Source organism: Sturnira hondurensis, unplaced genomic scaffold, assembly GCF_014824575.4.
Source record: "Sturnira hondurensis isolate 20B ecotype Veracruz unplaced genomic scaffold, ASM1482457v3 Scaffold0009229, whole genome shotgun sequence".
In the NCBI taxonomy this organism is placed as follows: Eukaryota; Metazoa; Chordata; class Mammalia; order Chiroptera; family Phyllostomidae; genus Sturnira; species Sturnira hondurensis.
The window spans coordinates 556976-579518 of NW_028081860.1; the positions used below are offsets into that span (position 1 = coordinate 556976).

Consider the following 22543-nt stretch of genomic DNA (forward strand, 5'->3'; position numbering starts at 1 on the left):
GGGCATGAAGGATTCAGAATGGAGAGCAACACTGCACTTCCGAGACTTTAATCTTTTCCAGGCCTCATGTCTGCTGATGGTATGGAAGGATATGAGAAAGGGAACTGTGAATTGGGTAGGCATCCGCAAACCTCTCACAGTACCGATAAAATCCGAAAGGGAGAAATGAGAAGCGGCTGTCTGAGGACGGCTGGCTGGATGCCCTGCCACCTGAAAGGGGGAAGGGCTAGCAAACCCAGGCTTTTTAAGGCCCATCTGATAGAGACTGGGAGTCCTTGGAATGCAGTCTCCACCTGGAGGGAACCCAAGCCTGCCAGTCCATGGCAGGGATGGCATACCACTCCTGCCAGGCCAGGACACCAAGTCCAATCAGCATGAGCATGGTGCATATGCGCAGGCGTGAATTGAACAGCAGAAAGGGGCAGGTGCACACAGTAAAGATGAAGACCAAGAAGGTGGTGGCCAGTGTGAGGAACAGGTTCAGAGATCGAAACATAAACTTCTGGGGACAGTTCCTAAGGTTCTCTGTCATCTCCAGTTGAGTCACTTGCTGTAGAGTTTCAAGCTTGGCTATACGACTCTTGAAAGTGTCCATGACCTCCTGCAGGTGACAAAAACACATGCCCTCACAAGAGGTCAGAAGGGAAGTGCGGCCATTTACTTGAGTTCCTAAGGGGAGCACACCAGGCGTTGGTGAACTGAAGATTTAGAGAGAAGTCGAGAACCTAGAGCACACATGTGCTGAGGGCCCCATCTTGGGAGGGTCCATGTTTACCAATAACAGTGAAGGTCTCATTTGACTCGGCCCTCACCCAATGTGACCTGAGACAGGGAGCCTGGCTGTGAGAGAGCTGACCAAGTGTAAGGTGTGGAAGAGAATAATGCTATGTATCACAGGAGAGGAAAATCCTTTACCCACGTTTGTGACCCCAGGGTAAAAAGCAGAGGTTCCCAGCTGGTGTTCCCCGCCCCATCAGCACTCCTGCAGGTGGTTGTGATGTATGCTCAGGTATGAGAACCGCAGTGCCCAAGTTCCCAGATCAGCTAAGGGGTCGGGGGAGGGAGGCATGAACATAAAGACTGGACACTGCTAGCTCTAAATAAAATGTGTGAGTTGCCATTAAACCCTCAACGGGGGGTTCAACTTAAAAACCAGTCTCTTTCCTTGGTTTGGAGGTTATCAAAACAGATTCGCTCATCCTTTGCCTCTCTCATCCCTATATCCTTCCTTCTTACTGGCCCTTTCTCCAAAAGCTCCCCCCTGAGGAACTCACCCATACTTCCTTGGCTCTCTCATAGGAAAGATAGGCCATCTGTTCTTCAGCATAGGCCAGATTCTGTTTGAGACGGTGAATCTCATCCAGGTACCCTTGCAAGTGGTTATCTACCAGTTCTTCCATCAACGCTCGTCTTGGGAGAAAAAGAGAAAGTAATACTCCCTCAGTACCCGACCCAGAGCTTGTGCTGGCAATGAGTGGTCCTATATCAAGACTAGACTTGGGTTCAGGGTCCACCTTCCTCCTCTCACCCCAGCTCCAGTCAAACCCAGCCTACCCCTCCAGGTCTGCACCTCAGCCGCATCACACTGATAGTCATGTATCTCCTATATATCATTCCCCTTTTGCAACCGCTTTAGCAAAACGGAGGCAGACTAGAAGTTGTAGAAATCAAAATCTAAATTGCCCTCATATGCTATTCAATTCCACATGTATCCCCAGCAACAGTGTTTGGCACACAGTAGTTATCTCATACAATTCTGTGGATGACAGAGATGAAGCAGTCACAAGAAACCACATACTGTATGATTTCATTTATATGAGCTGTCCAGAATAGAGCAATCAGAAAGGCAGAAACGGAATAGTGGTTGCCAGGGGCTGGGGAAGGGAAAGGTGGGAGTGACTGCTCATGGGGATGGGGTTTCTTTTTTGGAGTGATGACAATGTTAGGGTCTGCAATGAGGCAGTGGTGATGAGAGCACAACTCTGTGAATATACTAAAAACTATTGAATGGTACACTTTAAATTGATGAATTTTATGGCGTGTGAATTACATCTCAATAAAACTATTATTAAAACAAAAAATGAATATAGGATTGTGGTAATGGTTGCACAACTCAGTATATTTACTGAAACTGTATCTCAATGGAGCTGTTAAAAAACACAAACAAAGCATCATGACCTGTGGTTTACAGCTACATACGTAAAGTAGTAAAAGGTTAAAAACATGCATGAAAAAGATAAGCGCCAAAGAGGATAGTCAGGGGGTGAGAAGGGGTATGGGACCAGGGAAAAGGGTAATGAGAGAGATTCAACTGAATTGTTTAAAGTGTTGTTTCTTTTTTTAATTTTTAGAGAGAGGAATGGAGGGAGGGAGGGAGGGAGAGAGATTTGTTGTTCCACTTATTTATTCACTGGTTGATTGTTTTTAAGTATAGTCTATTGATTATGGTACTACAGTTGCCCCAGTTTTTCCACCTTTGACCCCCCTCTGCCTGGTTCCTCCCTTCCTTCCAGCAATTCCTGCCCCTCCACTTAGTTCACGTCCATGGGCCATACCTGTTAAGTTCTTTTGGCTTCTCCATTGCCTATACTGTTCTTAACACACCCCCTGTCTATTCTGTACCTACCCAATTATGCTTCTAAATCCCCGTACCTTTTCTCCCCTTCCCCCTCCCAGCTGGCTGATAACCCACCAAATGGTCTCCATATCTATGATTCTATTCCTGTTCTAGTTGTTTGCTTAGTTTGTTTTTGTTTTTTAGATTCAGCTGTTGATAGTTATGAGTTTGTTGTCATTTTACCATTCATAGTTTTCATCTTTTTCCTACATAAGTCCCTTTAACATTTCATATAATAAGGGCTTGGTGATGATGAACTCCTTTAGCTTTACCTTGTCTGGGAAGCACTTTATCTGCCCTTCTATTTTATTTTATTTTTTAAGGTTTTATTTGTTTATCTTCAGAGGGGAAGGGAAGGAGAGAGGGAGAGAAACATCAGTGAATGGTTGCCTCTCATGAGTCCCCTGTTGGGAACTGGCCTGCAACCCAGGCAGGTGCCCTGACTGGGAATTGAACCACAATCATGTGGTTCGCAGGCCCGCACTCAATCCACTGAGCTACACCAGCTAGGGTGCCCTTCTATTTTAAATGGTAGCTTTGCTGGATAGAGTAATTAAAGTTGTAGGTACTTGCTTTTCATCACTTTGAATTATTTCTTGCCATTTCCTTCTTGCCAGCAAGGTTTCTTTTTTTTTTTTTTTAAAGATTTTATTTAGTTATTTATCTTTAGAGGGGAAGGAAAGACGGAGAGAAACATTAATGTATGGTTGCCTTTTGTGCATCCCCTGTTGGTAGTTAGCCTGCAAGGAACCAGCCTGCAACCCAGGCATGTGCCCTGACTGGGAATCGAACCGTCCAGCAAGGTTTCTTTTGAGGAATCCGTTGATAGTCTTATGGGAACTCCTTTGTAGGTAACTTTCTGCCTTTCTCTAGCTGCTTGCAAGATTCTTTATTGTTAACCTTTTGCATTTTAATTCTGATGTGTCTTGGTGTGTTCTTCTTTGGAACCAACTTGTTTGGGATTCTCTGTGCTTCCTGGACTCGTATGTCTATTTCCTTTGCCAAATTAGAAAAATTTTCTTTCATTATTTTTTCAACTAAGTTTTTTATTTCTTTTTTTGAAGATTTTTATTTATTTATCTTTAGAGGGAAAGGGAAGGAGAGAGGGAGAGAAATATCAATGTATGGTTGCCTCTCGTGTGTCCCCCACTGGGAACTGGCCCACAACCCAGGCATGTGCCCTGACTGGGAATCGAACCATGACCCCTTAGTTTGCAGGCCTGCGCTCAATCCACTGAGCTATACCAGCCAGGGCTCTGAAGCTTTATTTCTTAAAAAAATAAAACTTGAAGCAAAAATGGTAAATATGAAGATTTGAGAAAGCTGGGAGGTACGGAGTAGGTGTACAATGTTGATCATGTTATTCTCTACATTTCCCCTGAGTTTGGAATGTTTCATAATTTAAGACATCTTTGAGGTTCCTCATTTGGACAACAGGAAGGATAGGCCAGAAAGACAGATGTCAGGAGGCTTCTAGAACTTTGATTTAGGGAAGAGCTGAGGAAGGCTTGACCCAAGCCAGGGGCACTGACACTGAAGAAGAGAAAAGGTACCAGAGAGCACTGCACACACAGAATGGCTGGGGCCTGGCGCCCGTGGAGAACAGGGCAATGAAAGGACCAGGTTCACGGCTGTGCCTCAGACATGCAAAAGAACATAACCAACGGTGCTGTCGTATAGACAGAATGTGAGGCTAAGAGGGACCTGGTCTTGCCTTGAGAACCTGACTGACACCCACATGGAGATGTTCCCCAGGCATCTAATAAGCTGAACATTCATTTCTTTTTTTCCTTCCTTTTTAAAAAAATTTTATTCATTTATCTTAGAGGGGAAGGGAAGGAGAGAGAGAAACATCAATGCGTGGCTGCCTCTCGTGTGTCCCCTGCCGGGAACCGGGAACTGGCCTGCAACCCACGCATGTGCCCTGACTGGGAATCGAACCGTGATCGTGTGGTTCACAGGCCCGCACTCAATCCACTGAGCCACACCAACCAGGGCTGAACACTCATTTCTTGTAAGCCAATTCATCAGGAGACAATTCATAACAGTGTTGCAAGGGACATGCCATTAGTCTCTGCCCTGCTACCTGCTGAGAAGAGAGTGGGCTGACAACATGGCTGAGGTTACTGCCCACAAAGAGGGGAAAGGCAAGGTGTCCACCCTGAAAGTAGATTCCCCACAGTTATCTTCCCATTACCACAAAAGATCCAGTCACAAGAACATTCAAGATAGTAACTGTGTTTGACCATATTTTCAAAAATATATTCTTCATGAACAGAAGTCAGTGAATACCTTCTTCTATTAATGTATTTATAAAACTTTATGAATATACTCTTAAATTTATTCTTGAATAAATTGTTGAATAAAAAGATGTTAATTCATAAGGACATTCTCTCAGTCTCCCCGTCCCTTGCCCCCAGCCTCCTTACTCTCTGGCAGCAGTGTCCTGGCCACGACACAGCTGACTCTCTTCCCTGTCCGTCTTTTAGTCAAGGATCCCTCTCTGTCTAGCTCCTACAGTCACAGAGGCAAATGTACCACTCTGAGATTTGCTCTTTTTTTTAAACATTTTATTTACTTATCTTTAGAGGGGAAGGGAAGGAGAGAGGGAGAGAAATATCAATGTATGGTTGCCTATTGTGAGTTCCCTTCCAGGAACGGGCCTGCAACCCAGGCATGTGCCCTGACTGGGAATCGAACCATGATCATGTGGTTTGTAGGCCCGCGCTCAATCCACTGAGCTACACCAGCCAGGGCAGAAATGCTCTCGCAAAGACAAAATGATGACCAGTCAACCAAAATGCCCCCTAAATCTAATAAGATTTATTAGATTGCCCCCTAATTCTTTATTAAGAATGCCCTCTTCCAAAGCTAATAAGGCCACCTTCACCAATACAAATTGTCCTAAACTATATTGTGGTTGCAAAAGATTATACTGTTGACTATACCTGAGGATTGGCTTTTTGGCAAATTGAGCTAGAACCTAGTGGCCTGCAACTTGGGTGAGAAATCTGAGGCAGAGAAACAGATGTGCGGGATCAGGCAGCAAGGGTAGGGTTGGGGGATGCAGCAGGGACGGAGGAGCTCCTCGTGAGCATGTGTGGGCCCTAAATGCAATCATGGGTATTGTTATAAGAAAGAGACAGAGGGAGCTCTTACACACAGTGAGGAAAGCCATGTGAAGACAGAACAGAGAGAGATGTGAAGATGCTCACCTTGAAGACTACAGTGATGCATGCGGCCACAAGCAAAGGAGTCTGGTAGCCACCCAAAACTGGAAGAGGCCAGGAATAGATTCTGCCTTAGAGCCTCCAGACTGAGCATGGCTCTGGTGAGACAGTGACTTCAGCCAAGTAAAGCTGATTTCAGACTTCTGACCTCCATAACTGTGACAATAAATTTTTTGTTGTTTGAAGCCACCAAGTTTGGAGTAATTTGTTATGACGACTGTAGGAAACTCCTCCAGCCCTGGCTGGCGTGGCTCAGTGGATTGAGTGCTGGTCTGAGAACTAAAAGGTCACCAGTTTGATTCCCTGTCAGGGCACATGCCTGGGTTGCAGGCCAGGTCCCCAACTGGGAGCATGTGAGAGGCAACCAAATGATGTATCTGTCACACATAAACATTCTGTTAGAAACTCCTCCAGGGTGCTCCTGGCACCTCATGGGTAGAGACCAGGGATTCTGGTCAACATCCTACAATACACAGGACAACATGCACAACACAGAATCATCTGGTCCAAAATGTCCATAGCATTGAGGTTGCAAAAACCTGGGCTAGTACAACACAATTTGGAATTTAGGGGCCACCAAGTTGTGACTGAATTTAAGAGGCTGAAATTTCAAACATGAATGATACCAATTATTAGCCAGAATGTGGGGCACCTGGAATGCTCCACATTCCTGATGGGAATATAAAATGGTACAACCATGTTGAAAAACAATTTGGCAGTTTCTTTAAAAGTTCAACATACAGCCTGGCTGGTGTAGCTCAGTGGATTGAGTGCGGGCTGCAAACCAAAGGGTTGCCAGTCTGATTCTCAGTCCAGGCACATACCTGGGCTGCAGGCCAGGTCCCCAGTAGGGGGTGCGCAAAAGGCAAATACACATTGATGTTTCTCTCCCTCCCTTCCCCTCTCTCTAAAAATAAATAAATAAAATCTTTTTAAATTTTTTAAAAAGATTTTATTTATTTGTCTTTAGAGGGGAAGGGAAGGAGAGAGGGAGAGAAATATCAATGTATGGTTGCCTCTTGTGAGTCCCCTGCTGGGAACTGGCCTGCAACCTGTAGGGGACGGGTTTGTTTTAGTCTGGCAAATGTGACTCAGCTCTGTATGGAAAACCTACAAAAGCGAAGTGGTGGGCAGGAGCCAGACCTTCAAACCAAGTTTTCCTGTGGGAATCAGGCCTAGAAAATGCATACAGACTGTTATGACTTGCTCTTGCTAAAACTCCATCACCCTGGTCTAAAACAACAAATGCGTATTGTCTATCTTCAAGGTAATTTCCAAAGCGTGTGTGAGTTCTCCCAAGGACAGAGCTAATCAGCCCATCGCCATTCCCCTCTGCATGTTATTTTCATTTCCTTGATTGTACCCAAACTGTAGACAATAATATTCTATGTAATAGATAATAAATCCTTCTCTGATGTAAGACCTGAGGAATACAATAAAAGCCTGTCTAGGCAAGGGTCAGGGCGCTCCCCTCTTGAGGGAGTGGCCGAGGCATCCATAGGCAGTTTCGCCTTGAGAGAGTAGTTGTGCCGTTCCCTTTTTCTCCACAGGATTGTTGTTGCCTGTGTATTTATTCTCGTCATCAGCCACAAGAGGTGGACTCTGCTGGACGGATTCTGCCACAGCAATCCAAGCATGTGCCCTGACTGGGAATCGAACTGCAGTTGTTTGGTTCGCAGGCCCACACTCAATCCACTGGGCTACACCAGCCAGGGCTAAATAAAATCTTTTTTTTTAAAAGTTCAACATACAGCCCTAGCAAGTATGACTCAGTTGGTTGGAGCATCGTCCCATAACCAAAACTTGCTGGTTTGATTCCCAGTCAGGGCACATACCTAGCATATACCTAGGTTGTGGGTTATATCTGGGTGCATGTGGGAGGTAACCAATCAATGCTTCCCTCTCACATTGATGTTTCAACATACAGCTACTCTATTATTCCACATATAAAACTGTACAGGGTGGGGCAAACAGTTGTGAGTATGCAAAACAGAGTTTATTCTTGTATTATTTATTAATTATTGTATTATTTTCCAGAAAAAACAACTGTAAATCTACTATTGCCCCACCCTGTATGTTCACAAAAAGACTTGTACCAGAATGTTCATAGCAGCTTTATTCGTAACAGCCCTGACTGGCAGCAGATGAATCTGTAAACAACGTCTGGTGCATCCATACAGTAGAATACTGATGAGCAAGAGTGAACTGTTCCTACACACAACGTAGATGAATCTCAAAATTAATGCACTGGGTTAAAGATGCCAGACACAAAAACGGCATACTGTATGATTTCATTTACATGAAATGTCAGAATATACAAATCCACTTCCGACCAAGATGGAGGCATAGGTGGAAAGACTGTGCCTCCTCGCACAACCAAGTTTAAAGACAACAAAGTTTTAGTAACAAAAATGCAGCCAAAACACAGAATATTGAACTGTACGGAAGTCCGACAACAATGAGCCACTCAGCCAGGCCGGAAAGAAGGGTGGAGTCAGCGGCTGGCGGAGTGGGATCAGGAAGGAAAGATCGGCCGGATTGACCCAGGCGCTCAGGCAGCAGTTGGCAGATCCCAGGTGTGAGGTGGCAACGGGCAGACCCAGTAAGGGCATAAGGAGGCTGGCTGACAGAGGTCACATATTCACACGCAGATAAACCAAGTGAATGAGTGAGCAGTGAGACAGACTGTGCAGGCTAGGGCCCCAGTGACAGGAATTAGAGCCTGAAAGCACCAATTGGAAAAACTTTCAGAGCTGAGGTGCCAGGAGAGGCTCCCAGGCTCACAGAGGGTTTGTTGGAGAGACCCACAGGGTCCTGGAGGGTGCACAGGCTCACACACCCAGGTGACAGCACCAGGGGGGCCAGGTTTGCTTGCAGGAAGCAGCAGAGGGGACCAAAATCCGAGAGGGAGCCAAACAAACGCCATTGCCCCTCTCTGACCCCACCCCCACATGCAGCATCACAACTCAGTGACTGGGTCGCCCTTTCCTGGTGAACACCTAAGGCTCCGCCCCTCATACATAACAGGCACAACCTAACCAAGACATTATGGCTCAAGCAGAAGAACAACTCAAAGCCCCAGAGCCAATAATTCTAAGCAACAAAGAGATAGCCAACCTATCAGATGCACAGTTCAAAACACTGGTGATCAGGATGCTCACAGAACTGGTTGATTTTAGTCACAAATTACAGGAACAAATGAAGGCTAAACTAAGTGAAATGAAGGGAAATGCACAGGAAACCAATAGTGATAAAAAGGAAACTGGGACTCAAATCAATGGAGTGGACCAGAAGGAAGAAAAAATGACCAAACAGAAGAGAATAAAGAAACAAGAATTCAAAAAAAAATGAGGAGATGCTTAGGAACCTTCAGGACACTTTTAAATGTTCCAACATCTGAATTATAGGGGTACCAGATGGGGAAGAGGAACAACAACAAGTGGAAAAGTTATTTGAACAAATAATAAAGGAGAACTTCCCCAATCTGGCAAAGGAAATAGACTTCCAAGAAATCCAGGAAGCTCAGAGAGTCCAAAAGAAGTTGGACCTAAGAAGGAACACACCAAGGCACATCATAATTACACTGCCCAAGATAAAAATGAAGGAGAGAATCCTAGAAGCAGCAGGAGATAAGGGGACAGTCACCTACAAAGGACTTCCCATCAGACTGTCAGCTGATTTCTCAAAAGAGACCTTGCAGGCAAGAAGGGGCTGGAAAGAAGTATTCCAAGTCATGAAATGCAAAGACCTACATCCAAGATTGCTTTATCCAGCAAAGCTTTCATTTAGAATGGAAGGGCAAATAAAGTGCTTCTCAGATAAGATCAAATTCAAGGAGTTCATCATCACTAAGCCCTTATTCTATGAAATGTTAAAGGGACTTATCTAAGAAAAGGAAGATAAAAAAGATGAACAGTGAGCCCTGGCTGGTGTAGCTCAGTGGATTGAGCGCGGGCCTGCGAACCAGACAATCGCGGTTCGATTCCCGGTCAGGGCACATGCCTGGGTTGCAGGCCGGTTCCTTGCAGGCTATCTACCAGCAGGGGATGCACAAAAGGCAACCATACATTGATGTTTCTCTCCCTCTCTCCTTCCCCTCTAAAGATAAATAAATAAATAAAATCTTTAAAAAAAAAGATGAACAGTGAAAGGACAGCAAACTTACAGTTATTAACAACCACACCTAAAACAAAAGCAAACCAAGAGGACAGCTAGATCAGGAGCGGAACCATAGAAATGAAGATCACATGGAGGGTTAGCAACAGGGGAGTGGGAGGAGGAGAAGGGGGGAGAAGGTACAGAGAATAAGTAGCATAGATGGTAGGTAGGAAATAGGGGGCAGGGCAAAAATAGTATGGGAAATATAGTATCTAAAGAACCTGTGACACATGGACATAAATGAAAGGGGGGAATGGTAGGGGAGGGGTATGCAGGGTGGAGGGGAATGAAGGGGGAAATAGGACAACTGTAATGGCATAATCAACAAAATATATTTTTAAAAAAGAATATACAAATCCATAGAAACACAAAACAGATTGGTGGTTACCAGGGGCTAGAGGAGGCAGGCAGTGATGGGGTCTCTCTCGAGTGATAAAAATGTTCTAGAACTAGATAGAGATGATGATTCCACAACATTGTGAATGTACTAAGTGTCACTGAATTATACATTTTAAGGCAGATAATTTTACGTTTTGTGAATTTCATCTCAATTAAAAAATAAAAAAAGAAAGCCCTTTTGAACACAAACAGATTTGCCTGTGAGAAGTGTCATAGGACTTTTCAGTTTGAAAGTTCAGTTCGGGATGCACCAGAGAAGACATGACAATCACAGAGCCCTGGCTGGTGAATTCACAGGTATGGCGACTGGGTGACACTTCATTGAGTTGAATACATACATCACATGCCCTTTTCTATGTCTGCATCTAGCTCACATACAGATTTCTTAAAAGATTTGAAGGATCTTTTAATACAGATATATTATGTGCAATGAATCCTTGTGCCCCCCTCACCTAACTTAGGAAGCCACACAGCCAGGCCAGGACATGCTGACATGCTCTCAGGTCTGTACTTCCTAGCTGTGTGGCCTGCTTGTGCCTGAGATTCTTTCTCCCCATCTGTAAAGTGGGTGTCTGAACACTACAGGTGAACCTCTTGTAGTCACCGTTATTACGTAAAGTCATCATCAGCCCATTCTCCATTTCTCTTGGTAAATCTGAGTCCTACAGACCTACTTTTTTGCTTCTAATGTATAATAATCAAGGTAAGCTAACTATTGTAGCCAACAACCAGAAAATCTCAGTGGCTGGACATAATTAAAGTTTACTTCACACTCATGGCACAGTCTAATGGTGGGCGGTTGGCTGGCTCAGCAGTACAAGCTTGTGGAATTCACAGAGTTTAGGAGGAGGTAGGTTACCCTACTCCCTTGCACAGCTGGCAGATTCTGATTTGCTTAAGGGATTAAAAGTGTACCTGAGTTTAAGTCTCAGTGGCCTGGGAAGTATAAAGATATATATATCTGCCACCAAACTGTGGTCTTGCTTTATAGAAATCCAACCTTGGAAATGTTATTTTGACAAAGAGGTCTTTAAGAGTGCCAAGACTGCCCCAGCCAGGTGGCTCAGTTGGTTGGAGCATTGGCCCGTATACTACCCCCCATCAAAAAAAAGGCTGCGGGTTCAATCCCCGGTCAGGGCACATACCCAGGTTGTGAATTCAATACCTGGCCATAATGCATACCAGAGGCAACCAATTGATGTTTCTCTCACATCCATGTTTCTGTCTGTCTCTTCCTTCCTTTATAAACTTAATACATGTCCTTGGGTGAGGCTTAAAAAAAAAAGAGTGCCAAGATTTTAAGTTGTGTTGCCAAGTCCTGTGAAAATTCCTTCCCCAAAAGAAACCTGTAATTCTGAGTGGTTATCTTACTTGACAATAGGTTGCCCCATAAAACTTTAATGGCTCTTTGTAGTACTGTCAAGCAGTGCAAATGCAGGTAAGATTTCCCCATGAAAACAGACTAAATGGACTGCAGAGTTCTTGCTTTCATGAAAATGCTGAGAATCTTGGCTCATCTAAGTGAATCCCTCCCTCCCCCTTTTCCCCACTTATTTAACAAACATTTATTGATTACCTACAAAGGGCAGGCAGTTTTAGGCATGATGAATATAGAAATGAACAAGATAAAGCCCCCTTTTCATTCTAGTGGAGAAAAAGGATTAGAGTTAGTGAAAACTGCAGGAATCCAAGGAAGGAGTGTGGCACCTTTGAGGGCCAGTGGGACTCTGAGAAGTAATCGAATAGGAATGGAGAAGATCCTTTGAGTTTGTCTTTTGGGGAGGGTGGACTTCATCTTGTCTTGTATGAAAATAAAATAAACCCACCACACAGTGGGGAGAAAGCATCCCCCCAGAAGGCAGTCATTCTCAGAATAAATATCCCATAAGTGACTGTTGGGCCCCAGCTCAGCCATGAGCACTAGTGAAGGGATCAGGGCTGGCAAGGGGACTCCACTCCTACCTACACACCAACCCTTGCAGCAGACAGGATAGCAAAACACCTCCCTAACTGATGATGGGTGTCCACCGGGCTCACCACCACCTCAGCTGTCTCCTGCCATTCCAGTTTGAGCCACAGCTGCAGGACTGCACAGTGGGGCTGGAGCTAGGGCCTCATTTGCCAGCAGAGGGCCAGGCTGGTGTGCAACTGCAGACAGGAGATGAGCCTTCTTCACTGAGAGGTGTGTGGGAGGCAGTCACCAAGAGGAATGCTGAGCTGCTCCTTGCCCCTCCCCGGCTCCCCTTCACCCTCCTACAAACAGTCCTGAGGACTGTCCCCAGAGCCAAGGCAGCAAAAGGGGTTCACCTCACCTGCATTTCTCCTCCTTAAAGGACTCCAGCGACATCTGCAGGTCTGTCAGATACTTCTCCTTTAGGCTCTGATAGGATGCCTGGAGGCTAAAGTGGAACTTCTGGACTTTTTTCAGCTCTTTCTTCACCTTCCACAATAGCAAGTTTTGCTTTCTCTCTGGGGACTTCCCCTGCTGTAAGGCTGGGAAGTGACTCTCCAGAGGGAAGTGTCTGATGGACAGGCTGGTGGACAAGCAGTCTTTCCCACCTGGCTTGGCGGGCTCCAAAAAAGTGGTCTTCTCACTAGGCTGCTGACAGTTGTCCAGGCTGCTTTCCACCTTCAGCACTGAGCCTTTGTGCTGGCAGCCCTCCTCCAGCTCCTGCAGCTGCTGGTGACATTGGAAGAGCCTTCGCTCGATCTGGGCAATGGCGGCAGAGGCACGCTGGTTCACCTTCTCAAAGGCCTGCCGGATGTGAGGAGCCTGGTGCCGGTTGGTTTTGGATACCAGCTTGAGATAGCTCACTGCGTTTTTGTCCCGACTGGTCTTCTCCATTCTCAGCTGCTCTAAGAGGTGGAGGATGCGGTGCTTAATACTATCCTGTAAGTTCCCCGCCATCTCCCGATCCGAGAGGTTGGAGTGGCTACTGCGGCCCTCCTCACTAGATGACAGGGAACTCTATGAGGGAATATTTGAGGAGAGGGCTGCACTTGTACTCTTGGTATATTCTGCCTGCATTGGGAGACAAATGAAAAATGAGTACTTTTCTATAAGTTGCCAATAGCAGAACTGAACACATTATTGCCTCGCTCTATGAAAATACTTACATGTATGCACAGACACTTATATATGCAAGATTTGTGCATTCAAGATGGGCCCAACACAGAACAGAGAAGTCTAGTTCATCTTCCAGACCCCTCTCTCCTCCTTTCCAGCACCTGACTTCTTGCTCTATGGGCATGCCTCACTATGGCCCCCAGATGGCTAGAATCTCCCTTCCATTCCTACCCCTTCTGTTCTTGGGCTTCCTCTCTTCCAAGAATTACCAGCTGTGCATCTCAGTTGATTAAAAACTGTTCTTGTAAAGTATGAAATAAACTCATTCCCATTGAGCCATAGACCTTGCTGGATTGCTACTGCCAAGCAGACTGAAGAAACAAGCAGAGAGTTTTGCAACCTAACAGGTTTGTTCCTTTATCCAATCACTCATTCAACACATTGCGCCCTGGCTGGTGTAGCTCAGTGGATTGAGCACAGGCCTTCGAACCACACGATCACGGTTCGATTCCCAGTCAGGGCACATGCCTGGGTTGCAGGCCAGTTCCCAGCAGGGGGCGCATGAGAGGCAACCATACATTGATATTTCTCTCCCTCTCTCCTTCCCTTCCCCTCTAAAGATAAATAAATAAAATCTTATAAAAAACCACATTGCCTAATTGCCTACCATGTGGTACAGAAGCCAGACACGTTCATTGCTCTCATAGAGCTCATAGTCCAGGGAGAAAAATTATACTGTGACACAAATGAATGAGTCTCTCACAGGGTAAAGGATAGCAGAAAGAACCCTGCCTTCAAGACAAAACCCAGTTCAAATCCTGACTCTACCACTCTACCTTGGGCAAGTCAAACTGCTCAGAGAGTCAGTTTTCTCATATCTAAAGATGGCCATAGCTATATAGCTGGAACATAGTGGGCCAGGGAAGAGTGAATGATAATGACCTAGGAGAGGTCAGTGGGGTCTGAACAGGTAGAGCCTCTGTCCTGTTTCTACTTTGTAAACATAAGTGCCTTCGTGACTGTTTTTGATCTGAAAGTGCTCTCTCAGGGGCAAGTCAAGAGTGATTAAATTGCAATAGATAGCTAGGTTCCGTGTATTTATTATATGCAAATTATACCTCAATTTAAAAAAACACAATGTGATACCACTATGCACCTGGTAAATTGGCAGAACTTAGACTAACAATCATAAATGTTGGCCAAGATATGGAACAACAGGAACTCCCAATCACTCCTGGTGGGAGAACAACTGGTATGAGCACTTTGGAAAAGCATCTGTTAATATTGTAAAGTTGAAGGCATGCATACTGAATGGCCCAGCAGCTGCATTCCTAGGTATGTCCTTGGGAGAGAGAAACACTAATGTTCCCAATAACCAGCTGCTAGAAGCAATCCACATGCTTATTCATAGGAGAATGTGTAAACGAACTACATATAATGTATTCGACAATATACTACTGTATAACAATGAAAATGAACTACAACCTTGAAAACATGAATGAACAAGAATAATGTTCAATGAAAGAGGCCAAGCATAAAGGAATCAATACTATATATGGTTCCATTCATATGGAAAGGTCGAGATCAGGCAAAACAAAATGATGGTGTTTAGGCAAGTATACATAGGCAGTAAAGGCTATAAAGAAAAGCATAACGTCAGGATTGTGGTCCCCACTAGGATGGAAGAAGGGGATGGGGATTTGGAGAGACATGTGGAGGACAGGGTGCTTTCCCTGAGTATTAGTTAAATAGTACTAATAGTACTCATAGTGTTCACATTATCATTATTTCCTAAACTGTAGGTTGATGTTTTCTGATGTTTTATGGACATATGTCAGATTCCATAATTTTTTTAAAGATTTTATTTATCTTTAGAGGGGAGGGGAAGGGAAGGAGAGAAGGAGAGAAATATCAATGTATGGTTGCCTCTCATGCGTCCCCTGTTGGGAACTGGCCTGCAATCCAGGCATGTGCCCTGACTGGGAATCGAACTGAGATCGCGTGGTTTGCAGGCCCGCGTTCAATCCACTGAGCTATACCAGCCAGGGCCAGATTCCATAATTTTTTTTAAGTTTTAAAATGTTCAATAGATGGATTTAACAGAAGATTAGAAATGGCTGGAGAGGAAAATTAGTAAATTGTAAAACAGCCAAAGAAAGCACAGAAACACAGAAGCACAAAGAAATAAAAAAATTCAAAAAATTGGAAAATACAAGACATGAGAGACAGAGTTAGGAAGTCTAACAAAAATCTGTTATCCTACAGTGAGAAGACAGAGTGAAGCAGTGGCCAGATTTTAAGAGGCAGTCACTAAGAACTTCCTAGAACTGATAAAGGACACAAATCAACAAATTTAAGAAGCCCAGTAAATCCCAAAACAGGAAGATCAGAAATAGATCTACCTAGACATAAGATCTTAAAATCAGCCACATTAAAAAGCTGGTACCTTTAAAATCATAACTTTGAGAGCTGAATCCTCAATGGCATCAATGAAATCCAGAAGAGAGTTGAATGATATCTTCAATATGCTGAGAGAATAACTATCAGAGAAAAAATAGGTCCCATTAAAAGAAACAGAAGTCTGAATATCTTCACACTTTTCAACAAAAGTACTAGGAACTAGAAAACAATGAACTAATGTCTTCTAAATTTGGGGGGAAAACAACTCTCCAACCTAGAATTTTACATCCAAACTGTCAATTGTAAGGTTAGACTAAAGACATTCTGCAACATGAAAGTACTCGTGTATTTACCTCCTCCACATTCTTTCTCTGGAAGCTACCAGAGAAGGTGATCCACCAAAAACACAGAAGAACCTCAGAAATAGGTAGAGATGGAATCTATGAAACAGGGGCCCCAAGCCTAAAAAGAGGCAAATGCAATCTCCAGAATAATGGCGTGGAAGTCTAGGCTGGCAGCTGAGCTGTGGGCCTGGAGGGCAAGTCAAAAGGCTCCAGGAGAGAGTACTCCAAGGAAGTGAAATTAATGAAATGCTGGCCCTGGATGGTATAGCTCAGTGGATTGAGTGCGGGCCTGCGAACCACACGATGTGGTTCGATTCCCAGTCAGGGCACATGTCTGGATTGCAGGCCAGTTCCTTGCAGGGGACGCACAAGAGGTAACCATACATTGATATTTCTCTCCCTCTCTCCTTTCCTTCCCCTTTAAAGATAAATAAATAAAATCTTCTTTTTTAAAAAAGGATGAGCTACATGTGAGACTTCCGCCAAGATGGAGGCATAGGTGGAAACACTGTGCCTTCTCCCACAACCAAGTTTGAATACAACAAAGGTTTGGAGAAACAAAGACACAACCAAAGGACAGAAAATTGAATTATATGGAAGTCCGACTACATCTAACCGTTCAACGGGGATGGTAAGAGGGGCGGAGCCAGCAGCGAGCAGGGTCGGGCAGGACAGGGCCCCCGACCCAGGCGCGCAGGCAGACAGAAACCAGTTGGGGTGCGGGGCAGACCGCGGGCACATATTCGCGCACAGTGAGACAGACCACGCAGGCCCCAGGGGGCGAGGGCTGACGGCGGTGGCACACTCACGTGCAGTGGGACGAAACGCGTGGGCCCGGCGACGGCAGCAACTGCGGCACCGGTGAGGGCCGTGGCGGCAGGCAGCGGACAGGATGCCATAGTCCCTCTTTGACCCTGCCCCCACATACAGCGTCACAACCCAGCGACTTAGTTGCCCTGCAATACCAGTGATAGCCATTGTCCCTCTTTGACCCCGCCCCCACATACAACGTCACAACCCAGCGACTTAGTTGCCCTGCTCTAGTGAACACTTTAGGGCTCCGATCCTGCTATGGAACAAGCACGAACAGTCCAAAAGATGGTGCAAGAAGAACTCAAAGTCCCAGAGCCAATAACTCTCAGCGACCGAGAAATTGCCAGCCTCTCAGAAGCACAATTCAGGACACTATTTATCAGGATGCTCACAGAACTGGTAGATTATAGTCACAAATTAGAGGAACAAAGTCACAAATTAGAGGAACATATGAAGGCTAAACTAATTGAAATGAAGGGAGATGCACAGGAAACCAATAGCGATGGAAAGGAAACGGGGACACAAATCAACCAGAAGGAAGAACAAAACATCCCACCAGAAAGGAATGAAGAAATGAGAATTCAAAAAAATGAGGAGAGGCTTAGGAACCTCCAGGACATCTTCAAACGTTCCAACATCCGAATTATAGGGGTACCAGAAGGGGGAAAGAAACAGCCACGAGTGGAAAACTTATTTGAACAAATAATAAAGGAGAACTTCCCCAGTCTGGCAAAGGAAATAGACTTCCAGGAAATCCAGGAAGCTCAGAGAGTGCCAAAGAAGTTGGACCCAAGAAGGAACACACCAAGGCACATCATAATTACATTAGCCAAGACTAAAATGAAGGAGAGAATCCTAGAAGCAGCAAGGGATAAGGGGACAGTCACCTACAAAGGAGTACCCATCAGACTGTCAGCGGATTTCTCAAAAGAGACCTTACAGGCAAGAAGGGGCTGGAAAGAAGTATTCCAAGTCATGAAATCCAAAGACCTACAGCCAAGATTGCTTTATCCAGCAAAACTTTCATTTAGAATGGAAGGACAGATAAAGTGCTTCTCAGATAAGGTCAAGTTCAAGGAGTTCATCATCACCAAGCCCTTATTATATGAAATGCTAAAGGGACTTATATAAGAAAAAGAAGATGAAAAATATGAACAGTGAAAGGACAGCAAACACACAGTTATTAACAACCACACCTAAAACAAAAGCAAACCAAGAGGACAGCTAGATCAGGAGTGGAACCATAGAAATGAAGAACACATGGAGGGTTAGCAACAGGGGGGTGGGAGGAGGAGAAGGGGAGAGAAGGCACAGAAAATAGCATAGATGGTAGGTAGAAAATAGGGGGGAGGGCAAGAATAGTGGGGGAAATATAGAATCTAAAGAACTTGAGACACGTGGTTATAAACTAAGGGGGGAGAATGGTGGGGGAGGGAGTGTGCGGGTGGAGGGGATTGAAGGGGGGGAATAGAACAACTGTAATGATATAATCAATAAAATATATTTAAAAAAATAAAAATAAAAATAAAAATAAATAAAAAAGGATGAGCTATTTCCTTAAAAAAAAGAAAGAAAAAAAGAAGAAATTAATGAAATGCTGGACATCTTTGACCAGCTAAAAAGGACATATAGACAGTTGGCAGAAGTGCTGACCTTTATAGCAGAGAACAAGCAACACAGGGATTGAGGGAGACAAGTATTAACTCTAAGAAAAACAAAACATTGGGAGAGAATGGAAACATCAGAGTAATGACTCAGCTGTGACCAGTGTTTTCATGGACTTGATAATATGAACACCAAGGAATGATCTAACCCAAATCATTGTATGTTATACTGAAAGGATGGGGGGCACAGAATGAAAGAGCTACATCATTGTCCTTTATAGTAAAAAGTTATTTGATAATTTCATATATATATGAATATATATATATCACTGTAAACATTTTTTTTAAGAACTGGAGGTAAATGCCAAAAGAAACAGCTAAAAAGGTAGAAAGTGGCTGATTCTGGAGAGTGGATGATTGGATAGGTGCAAGCCAGGGATTGCTCTTTTTTTTTGTCATAAACCTCATAGAGCCATTTACTCACTGGACCAGGGGTTGGCAAACTGTAACCTGGTTTTATACAGTGTGGGCTAAGAATGGTTTTTACATTTTTAAATGGTTAAAAAAAAGAGTAGTTTTTGACATGTGAAAATTACATGAGATTCAAATGTAAATATCCATATAAAGAAAGTGTGGCTTGCACACAGCCACTCTTGTTCATTTACATATTGTCCACGGTTACATTTGTGCCACCCCAATGACAGAGTTTAGTAGCCACAACAGAGATCCTGTGGCCTCAAATATTTACTATCTGGGCCTTTATAGAAAAAGTTTGCTGACCCCTGCTTTAAACTATGTTCATATATACCATTAATAAATGAAAATACTAAATAATTATTTTAAAGGAAATAGAAAACAGGGAAAATTAAAGTTTGCTAATAACTAGTTCTATTGGGAAATTGTATAGATATCACATGAAACTCAAAATTCACAGAAACATGTTGGTGAAAAAATTAAAGGTAACCACTAGGAAAAGCCAGGTGCATAACATCCAAACAATCAAAGACATAAAATGGAACTTGATTAATCCAAAAAAGGAAGGAAAGAAGGAAGAAAAAGAAACAAGATATCAGGCTAAAGAGAAAATATCAAATAGAATGTTAATAAGATGTGATTATAATGGCTATATACTGTATTCTTGAGGGGAAGACTCGACACTGTAAATGTCAGCCCTCTCTACATATTAACCTATAAATTCAATAAAATCCCAATTAAAAATCCAATGGGAATGTCTTATGAATCTCAAAATACCTTATTTTAAGATTTACTTGGAAAAATGCAAAAAAAGCTAAGAATTTTTTGAAATAAAATAATAAATATGGTCTTAAGATAATTGGCTATTTGAAAAAATTAAGTTAGTGTTTCTTGTTATTTATATGCAACAATAAAGTTCAGATAGAATAAAAAACTAAACATAAAAATGAAACTATAAAATTATTAGTAGGGCATAGTAGAAATATTTTTATAATCTTGTGTGTCGAATATCTAAATGACTCAAACAAAAATGTCATGAAGCAAAGTTTTACATATTTTACTGCACAAAAGTGTTCTAAAACATCCTTATACAGAAAAAAGCATAAAGTTAGGTTTTGGTTCAAACACTTGCTTCTTCTTAAAAATAAAATATCTCAATATTTTTTTTAAAGCAACAAATTGAGAAAGATTTTGCAATATCTCTAATAGATAAAAGGCTAATCAACACAAAGAAGTCTTGCATATTAGAAAGCTAATAATCCAATATAAAAACAGTAAAAGATAGCAACAAATCATTAAGAAAGGACGGACTACAAGTAGTAATAAACATATGCTAAATGTGCAACTGTAAGGAAGTTGGGCAAATGTAAATCAAAACAGTAATTAACTATGATTTTTTCATCCATGAGGATGCCACACATTAAAAAGTCTAACAATATCCAGTGTGGAAATAGGAGTACATGTAGGTGCAAGACTTTTCTTGGAGCAATCACAAGTATTGAAAAATTTCAATGCACTAACCTTTAACCAAGCAAGAACGTGAATGTTTAGCAACATTCAGGGACACTTGAGGTTGTCAGCAGCTCAGCAGTTTGGAAGATGCTTCCCAGTGGTCGAACTTAGGGTTCAGTGTTGTGGAGATGGTGCCGCTGAAAGCAAGGTTAATTCTTGGTAGACCATCTCAAAATCAGAGAGACTATAGTGTGGCCTTCGTCCAGATGGGGACTTTCATACAGAAAGTCAGTGGGAGCCCCCTCAAGTCCCTGTGAAAGCTGCCGGCCAGCATTGGGCTAATGCAACCTAAACACTCACACAGGTCTTTCCGTACAGAAGGTAGTATAAAGAAAGGTCAGCGCAGAGACACCATGGTGTCTCGAAACCTCAGTCTGCCTTCCGTGCTGAGAAGTTGAGCTGGGAGTTGGGCTGCTATGGTCAACTGACATTTAAAAATTACATGTGAAAATCACTATGATGTGAGGAGGGGTACCAGAAAACTGTAAAATTACAGCATAGCTTTCTTAATACCGTGACGCAAAACAAAATTCATGGTTGTAACTATTTTTAAATGTGTGATGCCGTAACTCCTACCTTCACCAGGTTGTCAACCACCACAGCATCTAGACCCAGAACTTTTTGATAACCCCAAAAGTAGATCCGGGATCATGTACACAAGCAGTCCTCTTTGAATTAATAACATGAGAGAAAATATAAAGATATAAAATGATTTTGAATAACGTTGAATATGCAAATGAGAAACGTTCAAAATCCATTGAACTGGATGCGGAGAGGGAGCCGTGTGCGGAGAGAGTCTCGCGCGAAGGGAGCCTCGCGCGGAGGGAGTCTCGCGCGGAGGGAGTCTCGCGCGGAGGGAGCCCGCGCAGTGGTCACATAACGTCCCTCAGAGCCCACTCGACGCCATTTTCTCCTTAGACGGTGAACAGGTTGTGGCTATGGCGGAAGCTCCGCCGACTGCTGCCGTTAGCGGAGAAGCCAAGCCTGATGCGTACACCTTGCAGGTGCTACGGGACCTGGCCAATCGTTTGCGCATCCACTCCATCAAGGCCACGTGCACCTCAACCTCTGGGTAAGTGGCCTTCATCGAAGCCGAGTTGGCGCCGAGCGGCAGGCGCGGTGGTGAGGGGTGTGGGGCGAAGGGAAGCGTTGGAGCTGGGTGGGTTTGGTCGTAGAGGCCCAATTTGGGGCCGCTGGGACTTGAATTCTACCCTCAGACGCTGGCTTAGTGTGCCCACCGCTGGTTCACTTAATGGCCAGCCACATGCCCAAGCAATGGCCCCTCACCCGTCGCTGCCTGGCTGGTAGTCCCGGGTACCACCGTAGGCATGTAGGCTGGCAGGGGACAGAGAGGGCAGTCCCAGGCATCAGATCAGGCTAAGGTGGAATGGGAGAGCCCCAGATTTTCTGTTTTAAGTGGTTGCCTTCAACACCGGGGTCCCCAAACCCACGGCAGAAGAATGTACGGAAGTGAAGTCTAGCTCTGACTGGTTTGGTTCAGTTGGTTGGGTGGCGTCGCGCAAAGCGAAAGGTCCCTGGTAGGATTCCTGGTCGCGGCGCGTGCTTGCGTTGTGGGTTCTGTCCCCAGTTGGGGCACATACGAGACACAACTAATCAGTGTTTTTCTCCTCCTCTCTCTCCGCGGCCCTTCTCTCTAAAAATAAATAAAATCTTTTAAAAAAGAAAAACCTAAAAGGGGGCTGTTGGATCTGCTAGTATTTTGTTAAGGTTATTTGCATTGGTAGTCATAAGAGATGTTAGCAGTTTTCTTGTATTTGTCTGGCTTAAGCGTAGGGGCAATGCTCGCTCCAGAATAAGTTTCGAAATGTTTCCCTTCAGTTTTTTTTTGCTTCAGAACAGCAGTCCTCAACCTTTTTGGCGTCGGGGGCCATTTTCTCGGAAGGTGGGAAGGAGGGGAGGGGAAA

The 22543-nt window shown here is 44.0% G+C and overlaps 1 protein-coding gene across 1 annotated transcript; it reads right to left on the reverse strand.

Annotated features, from left to right (window-relative positions):
- Positions 1–3: 3 nt before the first annotated feature.
- Positions 4–21705, reverse strand: TEX28 (testis expressed 28). Its single transcript, XM_037056910.1, is given in 4 exon segments — positions 4–601; positions 1275–1410; positions 12717–13461; positions 21516–21705. Coding segments are annotated over 4 exon segments (1428 nt in total). The 3' UTR covers positions 4–244.
- Between the last annotated feature and the right edge of the window lie 838 nt (positions 21706–22543).